The following is a 19,680-nucleotide window of genomic DNA, read 5'->3' as shown; positions in this document are numbered from 1 at the left end:
TAAATTACCTTACGAAATAAAATTAGCTTGAGTTGGGCGAATGTGGTTGAGCTAAGAAAGATATATACATGATGGGAAAGAGAGAGAAAATAATAAAGTTGAGGGAGTAAAAAATAAAAAATAAAAAAGAGCACGTGATGTATAGGATGTTGGAGACATTGGAAAGAGGATCAGTCGTGGCCAGGTATCTCTGTATATGATGATGTCAGTGTGTATCCATGTGAGGCTTATCATTTCTACTTATTTAAATCTTTTGTACTAATAATAATACTATTATATCGTATTTGAATTTTGTGTGTAAACAGATATTTTTAAATACAGTAGATGGAAAAGTAAGAATAACATAAAGGACAGAAAGGTACTCGACTTTGGTCAGAAGAACACAGATGGGGTTTTATTTTTATTTTTCCATGATAAGTAACGCATCTCGAGCCAACAAAAACAAAGCTCGTATTATAATACAACTAAATATGTTATGTTTAGTTTAGTGGAGGACAGAAATTAGATCGAGTTTTTCAGATCTCAATTGTACCTTTTACAATAGTTACAACTTACAAGCAAAAGATGTTGAACCTGTCATACTCATCCAACAGGCAACAACCACTACTGAGTACGTATTTGAAGACCATCTTGAATATTAATTTAAAATGTCATCTGAGAACGGCATTTAAAAAAAAAAAAATGGCACGGCCAAAAACATGATGTTTCGAACAATGACGACTCTACTTTCTTAGCCAAAAATAATACTATATATCTAATACTACTATACTAGTAAAACAAGACATTAGTACTATAGACTACTACCCATTAGTAGTACTGTAAAAAGATGATTCCGTAGCATCTACTTACACAACTAATGTTCCACGGCGTGGATTGTTTATAAGGTTTGAAAAAACCAAAAGTATCATTTTCTTTTAACAAAATGACTAATTTACATGATCATGAATTAATTAAAATCTTATAACTAACAATATAACTGATCAAGTCTATTTATAGCCAAAGGAGGATTATTTATTCTGTTTTTCAACAAGGACGTATTGTGGATAATGGACCGAACAGCTATAATGGGCCTTAAGTCTTGGAAGCGCTAAGTTAGCTCTTTCGTGCACATTATAATTATAAGCAGACAGCTTCACCTTAATTAATTATTAGTGTACTAAACTCATCATATCATCTCTCTCTCTCTCTCTCTCTCTCTCCTAGAGAGCAAAAAAGATTACTGTTTGCAAACGGTAACAAGACAGTAATACAGTAATATCTTGTTACCGTTGTGAGGTATATAAAATACATATATAAGAGAAAAAGGAAGTAACAAGGAGCGAAATCTCTTTAATTTCCTTAAAATAAGTTATGACCGTTGTGATTAATATCAATTCCCTTTTCTTTGAACCTCTTAATTTTGTAATTTTCTCTCTCTCTCTCTCTCTCTCTCTCTCTCTCTCTCTCTCTCTCTCAACAACGCTTGTTATTCATTCTTCCTTTTCTTGAGAGAGAATGAAATAAAAAAAACTCTCTGTTTCTCCCTTCTTCTTCAAAACCCTAAACCAAAAAGAAGTTTTTCAATTTTCATCTATATTTTTTTTAAAGGGTATGTACCTGATGATGATCATCGGAATTCTCCGTCTCCATCCAATCCAAAGTAGACATCAATCATTCAAGTATATATAAAAAGAAAAGCCGATCACTGATGATCAGATCGATCTCTGTAACGAACTCCATCCATCTGCCGAGTCATCACACCGGGTTAGTGATTTAGTGTTTTTTTTTTTTTTTTTTTTAAACGCTCTTCTATAAAACAGAATGGTAATTTGAATACAAACCATGGGGGGATTTAGTTTATGTTTATAATATTAGGTCGATAACTTCTGCTGGATTGGTTTTTGTTCGTGAATCTTTGTTATTTGTTTTTCTATGTGCAATTTCGAGTTATGAATTAACAACGGCTGCTTCCATCGTCTAACATTGATTTTGTTTGTGTGTGTATGCATGTGTGTGTTGAGTTTATTGTCAATGCTGAAACCAACAACGCCGCACATCTCTCAACACCAAAAGGCTTGATGATGACACCAAGAACCTTACTCGTAAGTCTACCTCTCTAATCTTTTCCTTTACTAATAATAAATGGTAGTCTCAGGCTCTGTAATTTGGGAATATGCATATCAGCCTTTGATGGTTTTAGTTAGTTAGAGGAATTTTTTTCTGCGTTGATATGTGTATTTTGGATGGTAGAGCTTCTTCATGTATCGATTTGTGAATCCAGATGAACGTGTGTCCATTGAGCTAAAGAAAGCCATTTTCCATGCCCCAACATATAAGCTGATGATGATCGGATCCATCCCTACAATGCTATGGCCTATATATGCTCTCAGGTTATGTCTCTCTCTTCTTTTTCTTTTCATTATTATCTTACTCATTCTTTGATGAGCAGTGAGTGAGACTCCTCTCTGTTAACTTTCCTTTTTTCCAGTTTGGTGGCTTCAGTTTTGGTGTAGAGGTTCTTGAGCAATTACGTCACCAGTACGGTTCCGGCTATCTTCTAGGAGGTTTGTAGGTATACACTTTTCTTTTACCTCTTTTTCAAATTAAGAATTAGATTTTGATTTTTAAAACTAAATTTATATAGTTTTTCAACTATTTTCTAAGAAACCGTTTTTAAATAATTTTTTTTTTCAAATTTAAGTGATTAATTTATAAATACGTTGAAAACAAACCGGATCTCGCATCCTGTCCCTTCCAAGGGTCCGTAAGCTTTGGTGTTGTAGGTTCAACATGTTTATACGTATTTTAAAATTAATCAATTAAAATTTTAATTTTAATTTTTAGTAAATTGTTTTAAGAGAGATTTTCTTTAATATATAATATTTTCAAACTTAAGTGTAAAATTTAAATATGTTGAAACAATCTGGACTTCACATCCCGTCCTATCTTACGGGTCCGTAAGTTTTGGTGTGATAAATTCAACATGTTTATATGTATTTTAAATTTATCACTTAAGATTTTTCAATTAATCTTTTTGAAAAGAGATTTTCATTATATTTTCAAATTTAAGCGTAAAATTTAAAAATAAACCGGACTTTTAGCATTTACAATTTAAATATGTTTCCTAGTAACTATAAATGTTGTTAAATATTAATATGTTGAAAACTAATTGTATTTATAGCATTTCATATTTTTGGTGTGTGAGTTTGGTGTCTTTAAGAGATTTTTTCACTTATTATAGTTTCTTTTTAACATTTAGCTAAGCTTTAAATTTATTTATCAAATAAAGTTTGATGTAGAAAAATGTTTTAAAACTAATGTAAATCGTTTTGACTTAACAAAAATCATTTTTAAAAATGGATGTTAAATATTTTTTAAAGTGATAATAAATCGAGGACATCTTAATAGTTTTTTTAATCGATAAAGTGTTTTAAAGTTTCTTTTGTTTATTTGTAATGTAAGTTTAGATAGCTTATGATTAATTTTCTCGTAATGTAAATTTTGATTACTTAAGCTAAAAGGATTAATTTTATTATGACATGAATAATGAATAATGGTTAAAGAAGAGCGACTTACGGTTTATAACAGAAGGTAAGGGCGAAAAGTAAAAACCCTTTCTTTCTCGACCGCCGTTGCCGATCTCGGAGACGGCAACCTTTTCCGATGACCAAGAAGCGCTGCTCTCCGGCAAAACTCCCTCCCAAACTTCCCCCAAAACCACCACCCCCAAATCAACCTCTCTTCCGCCCCCCTCTTCCCCTCACCCAACTTTGTCGGCTGCTCCGGCAATCCAAGCTCTGAAAGAGACGACCAGCTCCCCTCCTGCTCCGGCTAGCTCAGCCCCTGCTACGGCTGCCTCTGCTCCTCGCAAGGCTGTGTCTCAAGCAGGCGAGACCCCTTCCTCGGGAACCACACCAGGGAATCTCAAAGCCACCGCTAAGGATTCATCTTTCTCAGATCTGGGTTCCAAAACCCAAATCTTGGACTCGGCTACATCTTCTTTGAGAGACTCGGCTCAGGCACCTCCTAAACTCTTGTGGGTTGACTTGCTCAAGAGCTCCTCAGGGACAATGACAAGGAAAGGAGAAGTCTTTACTCTTGAAAATGGAGAACTTTGTGTTCAAATCCCTGACAAGGTCATCACTCGTAACATCAAGCGGTGGGAGTCGTTCATCATTGGCCAATTTCACGGCAACCTTCCTTCACCTGGAGCTCTCCACGCTATCTTCAACGGCATCTGGAGCAACAGGCTGAGGGATATCACCATTTCTCGTCTAGGGACAAGAACTGTCCTCATTCGCATTCCAAATTCCAACACCCGGCAGAGGATTTTGGGTCAGGGAATGTGGCAAATCGAAGGCCAAACCATGTTCTTTGCGCCTTGGGAACCCGGTCTGACTCCCTCCATTCCAGAGCTTACTGAAGTCCCTGTGTGGCTTGAATTTAGAGGCGTCCCACCTTATTTCGACTCGGAAGAGGGTTTCAAGCACGTTGCGGGTATATTGGGCCATCCAATCAAGTGTCATCCTTCTATCCTGGATATGTCAAACCTTGAGGTAGGAAAGGTTTTGACCATCATTAACCCTCTAATTCCTCTGCCAGAGGCGGTTAATGTTCAGTTTCGCTCTGGTGAGATTCATCGAGTAACGGTTCATGCCCATGGCTGCTTCCAATTTGTGGTCACTGCGAAGAGCTTGGTCACAGTATCAAGAGATGCCCCACTGCTCCTATCACTTGTATCCTTTGTAGTTATACAGCTCATTCTGCTGAATCCTGCCCCAAGGCCAAAAAAGGACCCGCTAAGGACCAGGGAACTCAGAAATCCACTAAAAAGGCTAAGGGAATGAACCACACTGCGGCTGGCAAGTCCGTTTGGATTGAAAAGCGGCAACAATCAGAGACAGGGAACTCAGATGACCAGCATAAGAAGAAGAAGAAGAAGAAGAAGAAGAAGAAAAAACACCAGAAACACCTTGTCTTGGATCTAGGACACATCTCTCAATCTGAGAAGGGACTTATTAAAGCTTCTACTTCTAAGAGTATTATTTCTTCGAAAAGGGAGAACAACCAGAACAAACAATACTCTTCCTCATCTGATTCCGATTACTCCTCTGAAGCAATCGCTCAACCCTCTTCTGACAGTAGCTCAAGTGAAGCAGAATAGAGTGAGGATGATGACATTCAGTTCACTAAGGTCTTATCTAAGAAAGAACGGAGAAACCTCAAGGATTCTACGGGGAAGAATCCAAAGTCTACAAATCATTAATTATGATAGACAGCTTTTGTTGGAACGTCAGAGGATTTAATCACTCATTGAAGCGTAGGAGCCTCAAGAAGTGGATAAGGCATAATAGGCCTATTTTTGGTAGTATTATTGAGACTCGAGTTAAGTTGCGCAAGTCTCAGAAATATATAAAGTCAACTTTTCCAGGATGGAATTTTGAAGGGAACTATGAATTTGTAGACCTTGGGAGAATTTGGGTAATATGGGATTTGTTAGTGTTGTTATCTATTCATTCCAAGTCAAGTCAGATGATCACCTGCATTGTAAAGCTGCCTTCTATCCCAAAAGAGGTGGTTTTCTCTTTTATCTATGCTGTGAACTGCAAGTATGGACGACAAGATCTTTGCACAGAGATTGAGGCTTTAGCGCATGATCCAATTATTAACTCCAAACCCTGGGTTCTGATGGGAGATTTCAACCAAACCCTACACCCTTCTGAGAGCTCTTCTGGAAGTACAAGGATATCTAAAGGGATGGCTCAGCTCAGGCAGTGCTTTCTCAACGCAAATCTCTCAGACCTTTCCTTTAGAGGTAATGATCTTACATGGTGGAACAAGCGAGAAGTGAACCCCATTGCTAAAAAACTGAATCGCATTCTCGTTAATGATATTTGGAAGCTTGTTTTTCCGCTATCCTATGGTCACTTTGGTGATCCAGATTTCTCAGATCATTGTCCTGGGAGCTTGGCGTTTGGTAATTCTACACCCTCTAAAAAGCCTTTCATGATCTCACACTTTCTGCTGCAACATCCAGAGTTTTTGCCTCGGGTCACTGAGTTTTGGCACTCGACCAACATCAGGGAACAGAAATGTTTTCTTTCTCAAAGAAGCTTAAGCACCTCAAGAGGGTCATCAAGGATTTAAATAAGGAGCACTTCTCGGATCTGGAAAATAGAGTAAAAGAAGCACATTCGTTCCTTACAGATTGTCAGAACAGACTTCTCGCCAATCCCTCAACTTTGCTTGCATTAAAGGAAAAAGCAGCACACAGAAAGTGGCAGATTCTAGCCGAGGTTGAAGAAAAATTCTTGCACCAGAAATCAAGAGTAAAATGGGTAGAGAGTGGGGAGTCAAATACAGCTTATTTTCACAGAATGGTGAACACTAGAGGAGGAATCAACCAGATTCACTACCTTCAAGATGACTCAGGGCATAAGATTGAGGAGCCAGCTGATGTTAAAAATCATTGTGTTAACTACTACATGGACCTGTTAGGTGGAGACTCACCAGCACTTCCAGAGGAGGATAAGAACTTAATCCGTTCCCTGTTTCCCTTCAAGTGTGACGCTGCAACCAAATCAGTACTACTAGCAGAGGTCTCAGATGCTGATATCAAAAGAGAAGTTTTCTCTCTCCCTAGAAACAAATCTCCTGGACCAGACGGCTTCACAGGCGAGTTTCTAAAGTGCACTTGGGATATTCTTGGGAATGATCTCATCAGAGCTGTTAAAGAGTTCTTCCTTTCAGGGCAAATTCTGAAGCAATGGAATGCAACTGCCATTACTCTTATACCAAAGAGGGTCGGAGCTGATAGAATTGGAGACTTTCGGCCCATCTACAAAATTGTTTCAAAGATTCTGGCCAGAAGACTTCAAGCGCTTTTACCAATGATGATAAGCAATACCCAATCTGCATTTGTTAAAGGAAGGCTTCTGGTGAAAAATGTTCTGTTAGCAACGGAGATGGTTCAGGGCTTTAACAGGGAGTCAGTATCTCCTAGAGGGCTTTTAAAAATGGATCTTAGGAAAGCTTTCGACTCAGTGAACTGGGATTTTGTCCTATTGGTGCTTGAGGCTGCAGATTTCCCTCCGGTTTTCACAAACTGGATTCGGCAATGTCTAACTTCAACTTTTTTCTACATTAAAGTTAATGGTGAACTTTGTGGTTACTTTAAAGGCAAAAGAGGACTCAGGCAAGGAGACCCTCTATCTTCCCCTCTGTTTGTGATGGCCATGGAAGTATTCTCAAACCTTCTTGCTTCTAAATTTGACCAAGGAAGAATCGGCTTTCACCCTTTGGGAAGACAGCCTCAGGTTTCTCATCTAGCCTTTGCGGATGACATAATGCTCTTCTTTGATGGGTCCTCCTCATCTCTGCAGGAAATTACTGAAACTCTGGACTCTTTCCAGCGCCTTTCAGGTTTGAGAATGAACAAAAATAAAACTGAGTTGTTCCTTGCTGGCCTATCTCCACAGGATTTAGTTTCCATGCATTCCTTTGGCTTCCAATCTGGCTCTCTCCCTATAAGATATTTGGGTCTCCCTCTGCTTCACAGGAAACTTGGTAAGGCTGATTACTCTCCCCTTATAGACAAGGTTGCTGATCGCTTTAATGGCTGGGCAGTAAAGTGTCTCTCCTTCTCACGCAGACTCCAATTGATCTCCTCTGTTATCTATGGGCTGATAAACTTTTGGATGTCAGCTTTTGCCTTGCCTAAAGGATGCATTAAAGCCTTGGAAAAGCTATGTAATAGTTTTCTTTGGTCAGGGGATATTACTAAGAGGACCAATGCAAAAGTATCTTGGGCGAATGTCTGTTTACCAAAATCCGAAGGTGGTCTTAGGCTCAGGAATCTCCTAACTTGGAACAAGGTTCTCAACTTGAGGTTAGTTTGGTTACTCTTCTCAAGCAGTGGCTCTCTTTGGGTTGCATGGATGAAGGAGCGCCATATTAAAACTGCCACTTTTTGGTCTGCTGAGCTTCACAACAATTCCAGTTGGATCTGGAGATCCTTATTAAACCTGAGACCCTTGGCTAAAACTCTGATCCGATGTCAAATTGGTGATGGCACTTCTGCAAGTTTCTGGTTTGATCGTTGGTCTCCTCTAGGACCCCTAATCGATCTGCTTGGGGACAATGGTCCAGTCTTATTGGGAATCCCCATCAATGCTCAGGTTGTAGCTGCCACAAACTCTCACGGTTGGAGGCTCCCTTCTAGCAGATCCAGGAATCCGCTAGTTTTCAGCATCCAAGATCATTTGCTCTCAGTCCCAGCCCCCTCTCTCTCTCATGGCCATGATCAGTTTCTTTGGGAAGTAGATAATCGCTCTTTGAATTCATTTTCTACAAAGAAAACTTTGAATCAGCTAAGACCCTCAAAGGAGCAACAATTTTGGGCAAAAGCTGTCTGGTTCAAACACCATGTGCCTAAACATGCCTTCACTTTTTGGGTTGCAAATCTGGATAAGCTCCCAGTCCGCTCAAGGCTCCTGAGCTGGGGAATGCAGGTATCTCCTGAATGCCCTTTGTGTAACTCTGAAACTGAATGCAGGGATCATCTTATGCTCCATTATGCCTTCTCAGAGGAAGTCTGGCAGCTTATTTTGAGGAAGCTCGGTCGACCAGTTTGTTGCTTTGTATCTTGGTCAACCTTAATCACTTGGCTTCTGTCCAAAACCCATGGTCTCTCCACTACTTTGAAAAAGATTGCAGTGCAAGCGACAGTGTTCCACCTATGGAAGGAAAGAAACATCAGAATTCATGATCATATCACGGTCTTCCCTTCTTCGATTTTCTCCCAAGTCGATAGAAGTGTCAAAGACATTCTCTTAGAGCGACAGTACCGTAAAGGGTGTGGTCGCCTCTTATCCCAATGGTTTGCCCATTTATAGTTCTCATTTAGAACCTCCTTAATCTACTAAATCTTTGTTTCTATGATTTTTTATTTTTTTTTGGGCTGTAACAACTTCTGTAAATAACCTCTTTCTCTTGGGTAATATAATTCACATTTTATAAAAAAAAAATAATAATGAATAATACTTTTCGCGGCGTTGAATGAAACTTGATACGATAATTACAGTGTATAGTTGACATAAAGATCTTGAACCAATAAAAGGGTCTTCCCTTAATAGATAGATGTACACGTCAAGGGGTACTTTAGTCAATGCGATAATTACTACCTACCTAAACTCAATAGTATTATTTGGCGTTAACAAAAAAAACGTGTCGGCGTCGTCGTCTTTTTGGTTCTCAGCGAACAAAGAAAGAGTGATCGGAAAAAACATAATCGGCGATGGGTTGGTACACAAGTTTCATAGTAGCGGTGGCGTTCTTAGCCGTTGGAGTTATATTCTCGCCGGAGACATTCGGATCACTGTCGAATGGAGAGAATTCGGCGAAGCTATCGATCTTCCTGAAGTTAGCTCATCTGCTCAGTTTCGCTACTGCTTGGGGAGCTGCTCTCTGGGCTACCTTCATCGGCGGAATCATCATGTTCAAGTACGAATCCTTTCTTCTTTAATCGAATTCTCTCCCTTTGTAGTAATCCGATCAAATTCCTTTTTTTTTTCGATTGAATCAGGAATTTGCCGAGGCATCAGTTTGGTAATCTTCAGAGCAAGATGTTTCCAGCTTACTTCACTTTGGTTGGTTCTTGCTGCGCGATTTCGCTCTCTGCTTTTGGTTATTTGCATCCATGGAAGTCATCTTCTGCGGTCGAGAAGTATCAGCTAGGGTTCCTCCTTTCCGCTTTTGCTTTCAATCTCACCAATTTGTTCGTCTTCACTCCCATGACCATCGATGTAAGTGATGATCATACACAAAACACCATCTTCAATAAAAAAAGAGATCCTTATGAACCAACCAATTTTGGTCTTACTTTGTGGTGTGTAGATGATGAAGCAAAGGCACAAAGTAGAGAGAGAAAATAACATTGGTGATGAAGTTGGCTGGTCCAAGAACAGAGAAAAGGCAAAGACTATCCCAAAGCTCGCTGCCATGAACAAGAAGTTTGGAATGATTCACGGCTTATCATCACTTGCTAACATCTTCTCCTTTGGAAGCCTTGCTATGCATTCTTGGTATCTAGCTGGGAAGTTGAATCTCTAGTTTCCTCATTCTCTCATCATCTTGTTACAAACAAAGGTCTGATGAGCTTTTATGCCCCCTCAATGGAATAAATCTTTTGCGTTTCTTCACCATTCCCTTTGTAAGATTATGTCAATTGGACAAGAATACTCCAAACATATGCTCGATTTTTCTCTTTATACTAAGATAGTTCCTGTCTTTTCTGAAAATAATTGATGTGTGATATATATAGATTCAATTACAGAATAGGCCTAAGTTTTCACTTGAAGAAACCAAAATGTGCTTGTGAATGGTGAAAGACCACACCATAGACATTCATTATTAACAATCTAATAGGGAGAAAGAAGATGATCACTAGTTGACTACTTCTTGATGCGACAAATCTTGTTATGAGTTTCAAAGAATCTCTCCCAGTAAATAAAATGTTTATAATGAAGAACTTGCGCCGCCAGTGATCCCGCTCGGCCTTTATCTGCTTCAGCTCCTTCCGAATCACATGCCTCAAGGCCTTCAGGTAAGAGCTCATGTCATGGTTTCTTTTGATTTTTCCTTCTGACCCGTAAGAACGACGATCACTGAGAATCTCTAGGGGGTGTGGCGAGTTAAAGAAGACAATCTTTGCAGCTCTTAGTCTTTTTTCTGTTTCGTCGGTGTTCTTAGATGCTAAGAGATAGAGACCACTTCCTGGAGGAAGCAGGGGGTGTGGAGGAGAGAATCTCTCTGATGGTTGCAGAATTAGAAGCTTCCCCATTGGCGAATACAGTAAATTCTGCAGATAAGAAGAAACCAAACAGAGTAAGCCAAGAAGAAACAACGATCTGAAGCAGACAAGTTGAGATGTTTGTTTTCTTCATATATATATTACCTGGTTATTCAGACAAGGATGGTTTCGAAAGTTTCCATTCAATGCCTTGAGAAGCTTTGTGGCTCGGTTAGGGTAATTGCAGGAGAATGCTCGGGGAACAATATCTCTATGCATTGAGATTCCGAGAAGATGACTCTTAGGGAGACCAAGTTTCTGAAGAAGCCTGTCGCCTCCGCACATGATGCAAGGTGAACCAAAAGTGATCACTGGGAGCAGAGAAGAAGCCGGGACTTGACCTCGGATCAGAAGCATGAGGTTCACAAGCAGTGACAAGCTTCCTCCTAAAGAATGTCCACTAAACCTGAGAAAAGCACGGTTCTTGCCACGGGAATTAAGGTGGGCGTGAACTTCCGGTAACATGTGTTCGTATATGCCTTTTGCAGCTTCGTATATGCCTCTGTGAACAAGCACATCAAGCTCCTCAAATGGAACTGGCTCGAACAGAAGGTTAGCTTGCCATGAGGCCAGTGAATCTGATCCCTGCAAAAAAAATATTGAGTGCAGACTTTTTAAGCTATCCATCTTTTGGACAATGAAAGACTCTGATCACAACATTACCTGAATAAAGAAGAACCTGGTGCCAGTATTATCATCATCGCATACGAACCACTCACAAGGAGGTGAACGGTTTGATTTGAGATCATCAGCGACGGCCTGCTTAACTTCCTCTTTGGCTGCCACAACTGCAGTAACGGAATCAGCAGTGGCCAAGAGAGAAGCTTCATTGTCATGACGTTTAGAGGATCCAAAAGGAAGCACAGACTTAGATTGGGAAAAGAGACGAGATGCAGCAGAAGCAGCAACTCTGTAAGCAACAGCTGGGTTAATAAGCTTCTTCTCCTGCTCCTCTTCCTCGCCATTATTATTGATGTTGTTGTTCTCCTCAACCCTAATAAGACTCGTTCTCTTCTCAATGGAGGAAGTCACGAATCTCAGTTTCTGATACTTCAACAGATTCTCAGGCTGTGTAACAAACAATGGAAATTGGAAAGCAAAGTCAGAGAAACACAAAAAGAATCAAATCAGAAACACAGAATTGAGAATTTGGTGACCTTGATTTTAGGGATTGAATAAGCCAAATTCCCCAGAAAGGACAATTTGGCAAACATCTGTGCATCTTGAACAGGAATTTTGCTTAACATCTCCGAGAACTCTTCTCTACCAAACTCCTTTTCTTCTTCTTCTTCTTCTTCTTCATCGATCATGCAGAAATCGCATTCCTCACATAAATCTTCCTTATTCGTCTTCGATTCAGCAACTTCCTCTTCCTCTTCTTCATCGCCACCGCCACCTGATCGTTGTCTTTTCCCATTCCAAATTGATCCAACCTCCAAAATCTTGAAAACCCAGTTTTCGTTTACGCTTGTATCATCATCCTGTTTCTCCAACAAAACGGGGCCGTCGTCTCTTACCGATGTTCCCTTCTCCTCCGCTCTCTTACCGGTGATCCGAAGAAACTCAAGAGGACGTTTACGCGACACCGTTTTCTTGAGCGGCAGAGATCCAGCCGTTGATTTGTCCTCCTTCACAGAGCCTCCTCCGATGGCGCGTATCAAAGAAGGTCCCACCGGAATCATCGGAGATACTCCTTGCACCGACATTTTTAAGAAAACACCTTCCATCATTAACACTTTTACCTGATTATGAGTTCCCTCTCTTCTGCTTTTCTTCTTTTTTTTAGTTTTTATGTTACAGACCGTATATACATACGTATACGGACCCGTCTTTACATATAAACACCGGCGTAGTAACGTGCAAGTTTGAATGAATGTAGCAATAATAATATGCCGTCGTTTTTGGTCTTTTTCTCAGTCTCCTCGCCCGATCAATCTCTCCTTTGATAGAGATATGATACATCTCTCTCTCTCTCAATCTCAACGTGTAAATAATACTCAACGTAGTAGATGTAGAGAAAGCAGGTGAACCAACATTAACACGCCTTAATGGATGCGCGTATCAATTTCTGGATATAATTTATACTATTTCTTTGGAATGTTGTTGTTAATCATAGTCTTTGCTGTATTAATTTTAGGGTTATATTATAATGTTCCCAAATTTTTAGTACTTTAAAGAGATTTTTCTAGGTGGAGGCTTTATCGAGAGGACACGTGGAAGATGACAAAGCGCCTAAAGAAACTTGTTTAGTCTCCCACGTTTCTTGGAACAAATCTAGATATTGTTGGGACTTTCGGTTTCATCACAACAACTCAAACCTAACTTTCATCCCCTAATTAATACTTCCTTCCTTTCATAATATACCATATTTTAACTAAACACACGGATTAGAAGTATTTATTTTTAACAAGTTCAATCAATCATAAACAATATTGTATAATATAAAATACTAAACTAATCTAAAAATTTAAGAACATCCTATATATGAAACAAAAAAAACTTTGGAGGGGTAATATTAAATATATAAATTTTATGATCAATCCACATTTTAACTGACCGTTTGTGTTGTGTCCAAAAAGGCTGTGTAGCTTTGTGTATGTGTAAGCATTGATGTCGTCTCAAGACAAAGATTTACATCAATATAATCCAAAGTAGATGATGATTCATGAATATGCACTAATATGATTAACAAATGCAAACAAAAATGACAAATTGATCAAAACCTCCTTGTGACTTTTCTCATCTTCGTCTTTGTCTCCCCATTGTTTTTTCTTTCTTTCTATATTAAAACCTAGTCACATGTTACATTGGGACCAGCAATCGCTTGTTCTCCTCTTTAAACCCCAAACTTCTAAAGAGAGATTAAGCGAGAGAGGAGCACTAAGCAAAGACTTCTTTGATCTTCTTCTTCTGGTCGTCAGTGAGAGAAGAAGGAAACAAAACCTCAAAAGTGACAAAGAGGTTGCCTTTCTTTGTGCTGTAGTGAAGTGGCATCCCTTCTCCTTTGAACTTCTTCACTTCCTTGGGCTTTGTAATTCCCTGTCGTCACACAATATTTAACCCATTAAATGATATAACGGTTGGTCACTGTTTCATGTGTTTTGAGAAGGAGTGAAGGACATTAGTGTTACCGTGGAACTGATGTCAACTTCATGATCATCCAAGTGTTTGAATGATTTCTCAAAACCAACTAGCGCCTCAACCTAAAGAAGGGAAATTCGGTAGGATCAGAAAATGAGTCAAATGTTGGTCTAAGATGTAGAGATACAGTAGTAGTCTGTGGAATTTATTTACCAGTGTTATGTTAACAGTCATGTGTAGATCGTTTCCATCTCTTCGGAAACGAGCGTGTGGTGCAGTTCTGATTTTGAACTGCCAAATGTACAACAATGGTTTATTCTCTCTGATTTTGAAGTTAATTTGAAATAAAGGACAGTGAAATTAAGGGAAGAGCCTAACCTTAAGGTCTCCAGGTTCACCATCGAGGATGGGTTCACCGTCTTCATAGAAAGACACTTCCTGAAAAGTATTTGGTATTAAGAAACTTCAACAGGAGAAGTCGACGAGCTCATAAATAAATGAGTTTAAGAGCTAGTATGAAATGTAGTATCGAATGATTTTACAACAAGGGTGGTATAATTTTGAGACTTACTTCTCCATCTTTCATTCCTTTCTCGATATCAACTGTCACAAAGTATCCCTCCCTTTCGTACTTGACATTAGGGCATTTGTCACAGACCTGAGAGGAAAAGGAGGATACGTCGTTAAACAGATTTTAGGAGGAACAAGACCATCTGTGAAACTTAAATAGATATGTCCTTTACCTGCTCTGTCATCTGTTGGAACATTCCAGGACCAATTTGTCTGTGGTAAACCTCGTTCCTGCAGTTACACTTTCTCTTTCCAGGAGCTGGTTTAATCACATTCTTTTCCCTCCATACCTGATAGTTCAATGTGGAACATCCTCACTGAGAACTTAAGGCAAGTCCTTTAATTTGGCATTTACGTTAAAAAACTATCTACTCTTTTAACCAAACATCACATGAACGTAAAACAATGTCTAAAATAACACTATGAAATGTTCACTAATTTCTAAGAAACCATTTCCAGACGACTTCCATGTATTAGTGATGATAAAAGCATCCAGACATGGAGCTTAACATACCTTCATAGAGCCTCCCATGTACAAATCTTCTAGAGTTGCCTCAAGTTCCACAATCACATCATCACCCTTGACAACCTTCTCTTCTTCCTCCATCGAACCTCCACCAAAAAACCTATTAAGCACATCATTTAATCTCTGCAAATTAGCAATTGTGCAACCTTTAAACAAACATGATCCAAGATTAGGAACTATTCACGTTACAGTAGTTTCCCTAAACATAACAAAAAATTCAATTGTATCCACTATCCATACATAAAAATCACACGACTTCAATGTTTGCCAGATCCCAAACTCAGCTAATTGAAAAGATAGAATGATTATATATTCTAGTGATCCTGAATCTTGAACCTCTAGCTGAATCCTAAGGCGTCACCATTATGCACGTTAAAATGAAATGCCAGTAAGATTCAAAAAATTACGAGCTGAAAATGTCCTGCATATTCATGCCCCCTCCTCCTCCTCCTCTTCCACCATTAGCAGCAAACTGTTTAAGTCCTTCTTCACCATACTTGTTATATATCTCCCTCTTCTCCTCATCCGATAACACTTCATAAGCTGGTTACATCAACCACAATACGTCAAATTTCAAGCAGAATCAGAAGTTGCAGCAATACAAGACAAAAAAAATACTGCACACACCATTGTTGATCTCAGCGAATTTGCGAGTAGCTTCCTCATTTCCTTGATTCTTATCTGGATGATACTTTAAAGCGAGTTTCCTATAAGCTCTCTTGATCTGTTCATCCGATGCACCTTTCGGCACTTGCAACACATCGTAGTAACTCTTCCTGAAGAAAATCACACCCATATAGATATTTTTTTAAGCATTCACATTTTATATATGCACTAACTAAATAATAATAATAATATGCTTCGAAAGATTCGAATATACCCGGCAAGAACGCATATGGCATAAGAGAGAGCGAACAATAGAATACACAGCTCCGGCCACCGAATCGCCATAGAAACGGAGAGAGAATCGGATCTCTCCCAAGGAGACACCTAGCTTCGAGGGTTACTTACTCCCCTAACCTGAGATTCGTTTCGATTTTTTTTTGTTTTAACAATGAAATCCCTACTCACAGATGTGTCCTTGGAGTCGAATCTCTCACTTCCCCTTTCTTTCGCGGAATGAGCTCTTCCAAAAACGAGTTTTAGGATTCGGAGCATCGTGGCCGTGTTTACGTGTACATTGCTATGCTTAACCAATCAGGATTAAGTCTCTGACGAACGTAACCAATAGGTATCAGCCACGTGGATCAACACCGCTGACTCTTCTTTTCGTCGACTTTTAAAGGTACGGCGTCGTTTATGTTACGTCTCTAAACAGGCCCATTAAAATTGAAGAAGGCTTGTAACGCTATCTTAAAAACGTCAATGTTAATCCTTCTGGATTAATTATAACGTACAACAAGTCTAGGTTACTCGGCCCAAATACAATCAACGAAAATTTTATGTAGGTTTTTGGACCAAAAATTAAGATCATAAATAAACCGGATTTTTGTTCTGGGTAATAATAGTTATAAAAAAAAAACTTATTAAAAACATAATGTGCATGATAGGGAAAAAAGTCATTTCCGACCTCGGCAATATGGAAAGTGTCAATTTCTACATGTACAAACTATCGGTGCTAATTTATACATGCACTCAAATAAAATTCAAATTTCATACCCAATTTAAAAAATAGTATCGATTTCAAAGTCAACATCAACAAATATTAGTCAAACGCTGACTCAGATGACACATGGCTAGTGAGGTGGCATCATATATCAAAAACGACGTCGTTTTGACGATGTGATTTCGTTTCAAAATTAAAAGTAAGACCCTAGACTCGAACCCTGGTCCAAGAAGCTTTTATAGCAAACCTTTTACCAAATTATCCAACAGCCTTATTCGGAATAATATGTAATTTTTATGTATATAACTATACCCACTGGGCGAGAATCTTCATCCTTCTCGCTCCGCTTCCTTTTTTCTTTGGTATCGTCGATGGCTGCTCTTGGTTGTGCTCCGCTGTGATTTCTTCTCCATCCAGATCCGGCTTCGTTGGCTCCTCCTCTCCCAGATCTGCCCATGGTGGTCTTTCATGTTATTTTACAAATTTTTTTCAGTAAAATAATCTCTTTAAGTCGATGATTCATGGAGGTTAGCACCTGAAACAGAGCAAACCACCGGAAGAAGCGACGAGAATGGAAGAACGGTGAGCACAATGAATTTTTCTAGTAAGGTTCATAGTTATAAACATTAAAGTTCCCCTTCCTTTCGAATAAGTCTGTGGGATTAAATGGTAAAAGGTTAGTTTAAAACCCTTGATGGACCAGAGTTTGATCCGTGGTAGTACATTTGTTTTTAGAATTAAATTATAACATCAAAACGACGTTGTTTTGATATACAATGCCACCTCAATAGACGTGTCATCTAAGTCAGCGTTTGACTAATATTTGCTGATGTTGACTTTGAAATCGACACTATTTTTTAAATTGGGTATGAAATTTGAATTTTATTTGAGTACATGTATAAATTAGCACCAATAGTTTGTACAAGTAGAAATTGGCACTTTCGATATTGTACATGTGCGAAATGGCCCTTTTCCCGTGCATGATATTTGGAGATCTCTCACTTGATGTTTTGAGACGATGTAATGATGTAATGATATTTTTTATGGGAGACGATGCATGGTATATACGAAACGCTGGAAGACTTTGCCGGTTGGTCAGGTTTACATATGAATAGAGAGAATGGGAGACGATGCATGGTATATACGAAACGCTGGAAGACTTTGCAGGTTGGTCAGGTTTACATATGAATAGCGAGAAAACGCACCTATATTACGCATGCTTGTATCACGCTGAATTCGAAGCTCTGGCAAACTACGGATTCCCAGTTGGTTCTCTGCCTGTAAAATACATGGGGTCTCCCTTTGACAAGTCGAAAGCTTAAACTATCAGAATATGCTCCCTTACTCAAGAAAATCACAGCAAAATTCAATTCATGGGCCGCTAGAGCCTTCTCTTTCGCGGGAAGAAAACTGTTGATCGCTTCTATAATTACTGAAACAGCATTTTTTTGGATTTCTACCTTCATCCTTCCACAAGGTTGTATTAGAAAGATCAAATCATTATTTTCAAGCTTCCTCTGGTCAGGTAACATTGAAAAGAAAGGTCTAGTAAAAGTGGCTTGGTCATAAGTTTTTTTGCCAAAAACAGAAGGTGGACTGGGGCTAAGGAGATTTGCGGTCTGGAACAAAACTTTGTGCCTAAGATTGATTTGGCTTCTGTTTTCAACTAGTGGCTCCTTATGGGTCGCTTGGCACAAACATCACAACTTTAACAACACAACGAGCTTTTGGAACCAAATTGAAAAACCAAACTACTCGTGGAATTGGAAGTGTATACTAAGGTTGAGAGAATTGGCTGGGAGATTTCTCAAGTGCAACATTGGTAATGGAAAGTCAGCAAGTTTCTGGTTTGATAACTGGACACCATTTGGACCGATGATCAAGTTTATTGGCAGTGACGGACCGAGAGACTTGAGAATAAATCTAAACACAAAAGTCTTTGATGTTTGCAGCTCTAATAGGTGGGTTCTTGCATATCCTAGATCTGACTAGGCTTTGAGGATCCATATTCACTTAATAAACATAACCATCCCAAGGGAGGAGGAGGGGTTGGACAATTATGTTTGGATGGTGGAAAAAAAAAATTGCAATGGCTTCTTAGCTTCACTAACATGGTCCGTGTTAAGACCAAGAGTTGAGGTGGTGGACTGGGCAGATCTTGCCTGGTTCAAAGGGGCAACGCCTAAACACGCTTTCATGATGTGGATAGCAACCCTTGTCTGTTTACCTACAAATTCATGTCTCCATCGCTGGGGTATGCAGATAAACCCATTTTGTGGTCTTTGCTCCATTCAACAGGAAACTAGGGATCATCTGCTTTTGTCCTATGACTATGCTTTGTTCCTTTGGCACATTGTGAGTAGAAAGTTGGAACTATCTGCTATCAACTTCCATAATTGGTAAAACTTGCTCTCCTGGCTAAAGATTAAGAACAAAATGTCACGGCCTACTCTCCGCAAGCTGATAGTCCAATATATTATGTATGCTATCTAGAAACAGCGAAATAACTTGCACCACAACCAGACCACGTGCTGCTTTCCGTGATTTTCTAAGACATTGATCGAGAAATCATGAATTCCTTCCTCGCAAGAGGCCTCAAAAAACGTTTCAAGAAGCTTATAGGATTATGGTTACATCATTAATGATGTTCGTGCTTATCTAAGCTTGTACTGTTGCTTTCTTGTTTTTAACCTTTTTCTGCCGAGAAACTAGCTTATTAGGTTGTAACTTTTGTAACATTACATCTTTCATATTATATAATATTTGCACTTTAGCGAAAAAAAATGAGCATGAATACAGAATATCAAATCTAAATAATTATTTTAAAAAAATAACAAAATACAAAAAAACGAAAAAAAAACAGAAATGCTTAATATATTTTGTTGCTAAGGCTGAAACATGAAATAAAAGAGTGGTTAAAGTACAATCAATATATTTTGTTGTTTGTTAATTTGCATGCAAAGAAACATTAACAGTGTGGCTTGTACAATCATGCCATGTCAGATCTTTTCAATCTTCGCGTCTTCAACGAACGAAATTTTTTATACGTCGTCATTAGACGTCTCCACA

At 38.9% G+C, this 19,680-nt stretch overlaps 3 protein-coding genes, 1 long non-coding RNA gene and 1 pseudogene across 4 annotated transcripts; 3 read left to right on the top strand and 2 right to left on the bottom strand.

The window, feature by feature from the left end:
- Window positions 1–1,735: 1,735 nt before the first annotated feature.
- On the top strand, window positions 1,736–2,551 carry LOC104749067 (uncharacterized). The gene is made up of 3 exons (XR_761314.3): window positions 1,736–2,081; window positions 2,261–2,369; window positions 2,468–2,551. It is a non-coding gene; the product is annotated as an uncharacterized LOC104749067 (long non-coding RNA).
- Window positions 2,552–8,919: 6,368 nt separating this feature from the next.
- Window positions 8,920–10,277, top strand: LOC104749065 (uncharacterized). Its single transcript, XM_010470643.3, has 3 exons — window positions 8,920–9,480; window positions 9,563–9,782; window positions 9,874–10,277. The coding sequence occupies exons 1-3, from the start codon at window positions 9,275–9,277 to the stop codon at window positions 10,087–10,089; spliced, it is 642 nt and encodes a 213-aa protein (XP_010468945.1). The 5' UTR covers window positions 8,920–9,274; the 3' UTR covers window positions 10,090–10,277.
- Window positions 10,267–12,944, bottom strand: LOC104749064 (phospholipase A1 PLIP3, chloroplastic). The gene is made up of 4 exons (XM_010470642.3): window positions 11,986–12,944; window positions 11,492–11,896; window positions 10,934–11,413; window positions 10,267–10,837 (listed from the first exon to the last, which is right to left on the bottom strand). Exons 1-4 carry the CDS (start codon window positions 12,556–12,558, stop codon window positions 10,328–10,330), a joined length of 1,968 nt encoding a protein of 655 aa, XP_010468944.2. The 5' UTR covers window positions 12,559–12,944; the 3' UTR covers window positions 10,267–10,327.
- Window positions 12,945–13,417: 473 nt separating this feature from the next.
- LOC104749063 (dnaJ protein ERDJ3B) lies at window positions 13,418–16,196 on the bottom strand. Its single transcript, XM_010470641.3, has 10 exons — window positions 15,886–16,196; window positions 15,633–15,781; window positions 15,413–15,548; window positions 14,994–15,105; window positions 14,653–14,769; window positions 14,481–14,567; window positions 14,288–14,347; window positions 14,123–14,200; window positions 13,960–14,031; window positions 13,418–13,867 (listed from the first exon to the last, which is right to left on the bottom strand). The coding sequence occupies exons 1-10, from the start codon at window positions 15,954–15,956 to the stop codon at window positions 13,709–13,711; spliced, it is 1,041 nt and encodes a 346-aa protein (XP_010468943.1). The 5' UTR covers window positions 15,957–16,196; the 3' UTR covers window positions 13,418–13,708.
- A 1,377-nt stretch (window positions 16,197–17,573) lies between these two features.
- Window positions 17,574–19,253, top strand: LOC147924990 (uncharacterized; annotated as a pseudogene).
- Window positions 19,254–19,680: the final 427 nt, after the last annotated feature.

This window comes from Camelina sativa, chromosome 16 (genome assembly GCF_030686135.1).
Source record: "Camelina sativa cultivar CO46 ecotype springtype chromosome 16, ASM3068613v1".
NCBI lineage: Eukaryota > Viridiplantae > Streptophyta > Magnoliopsida > Brassicales > Brassicaceae > Camelina > Camelina sativa.
Note: the sequence above shows the minus strand (reverse complement) of the source record. Positions and strands in the feature narration are given on the sequence as shown.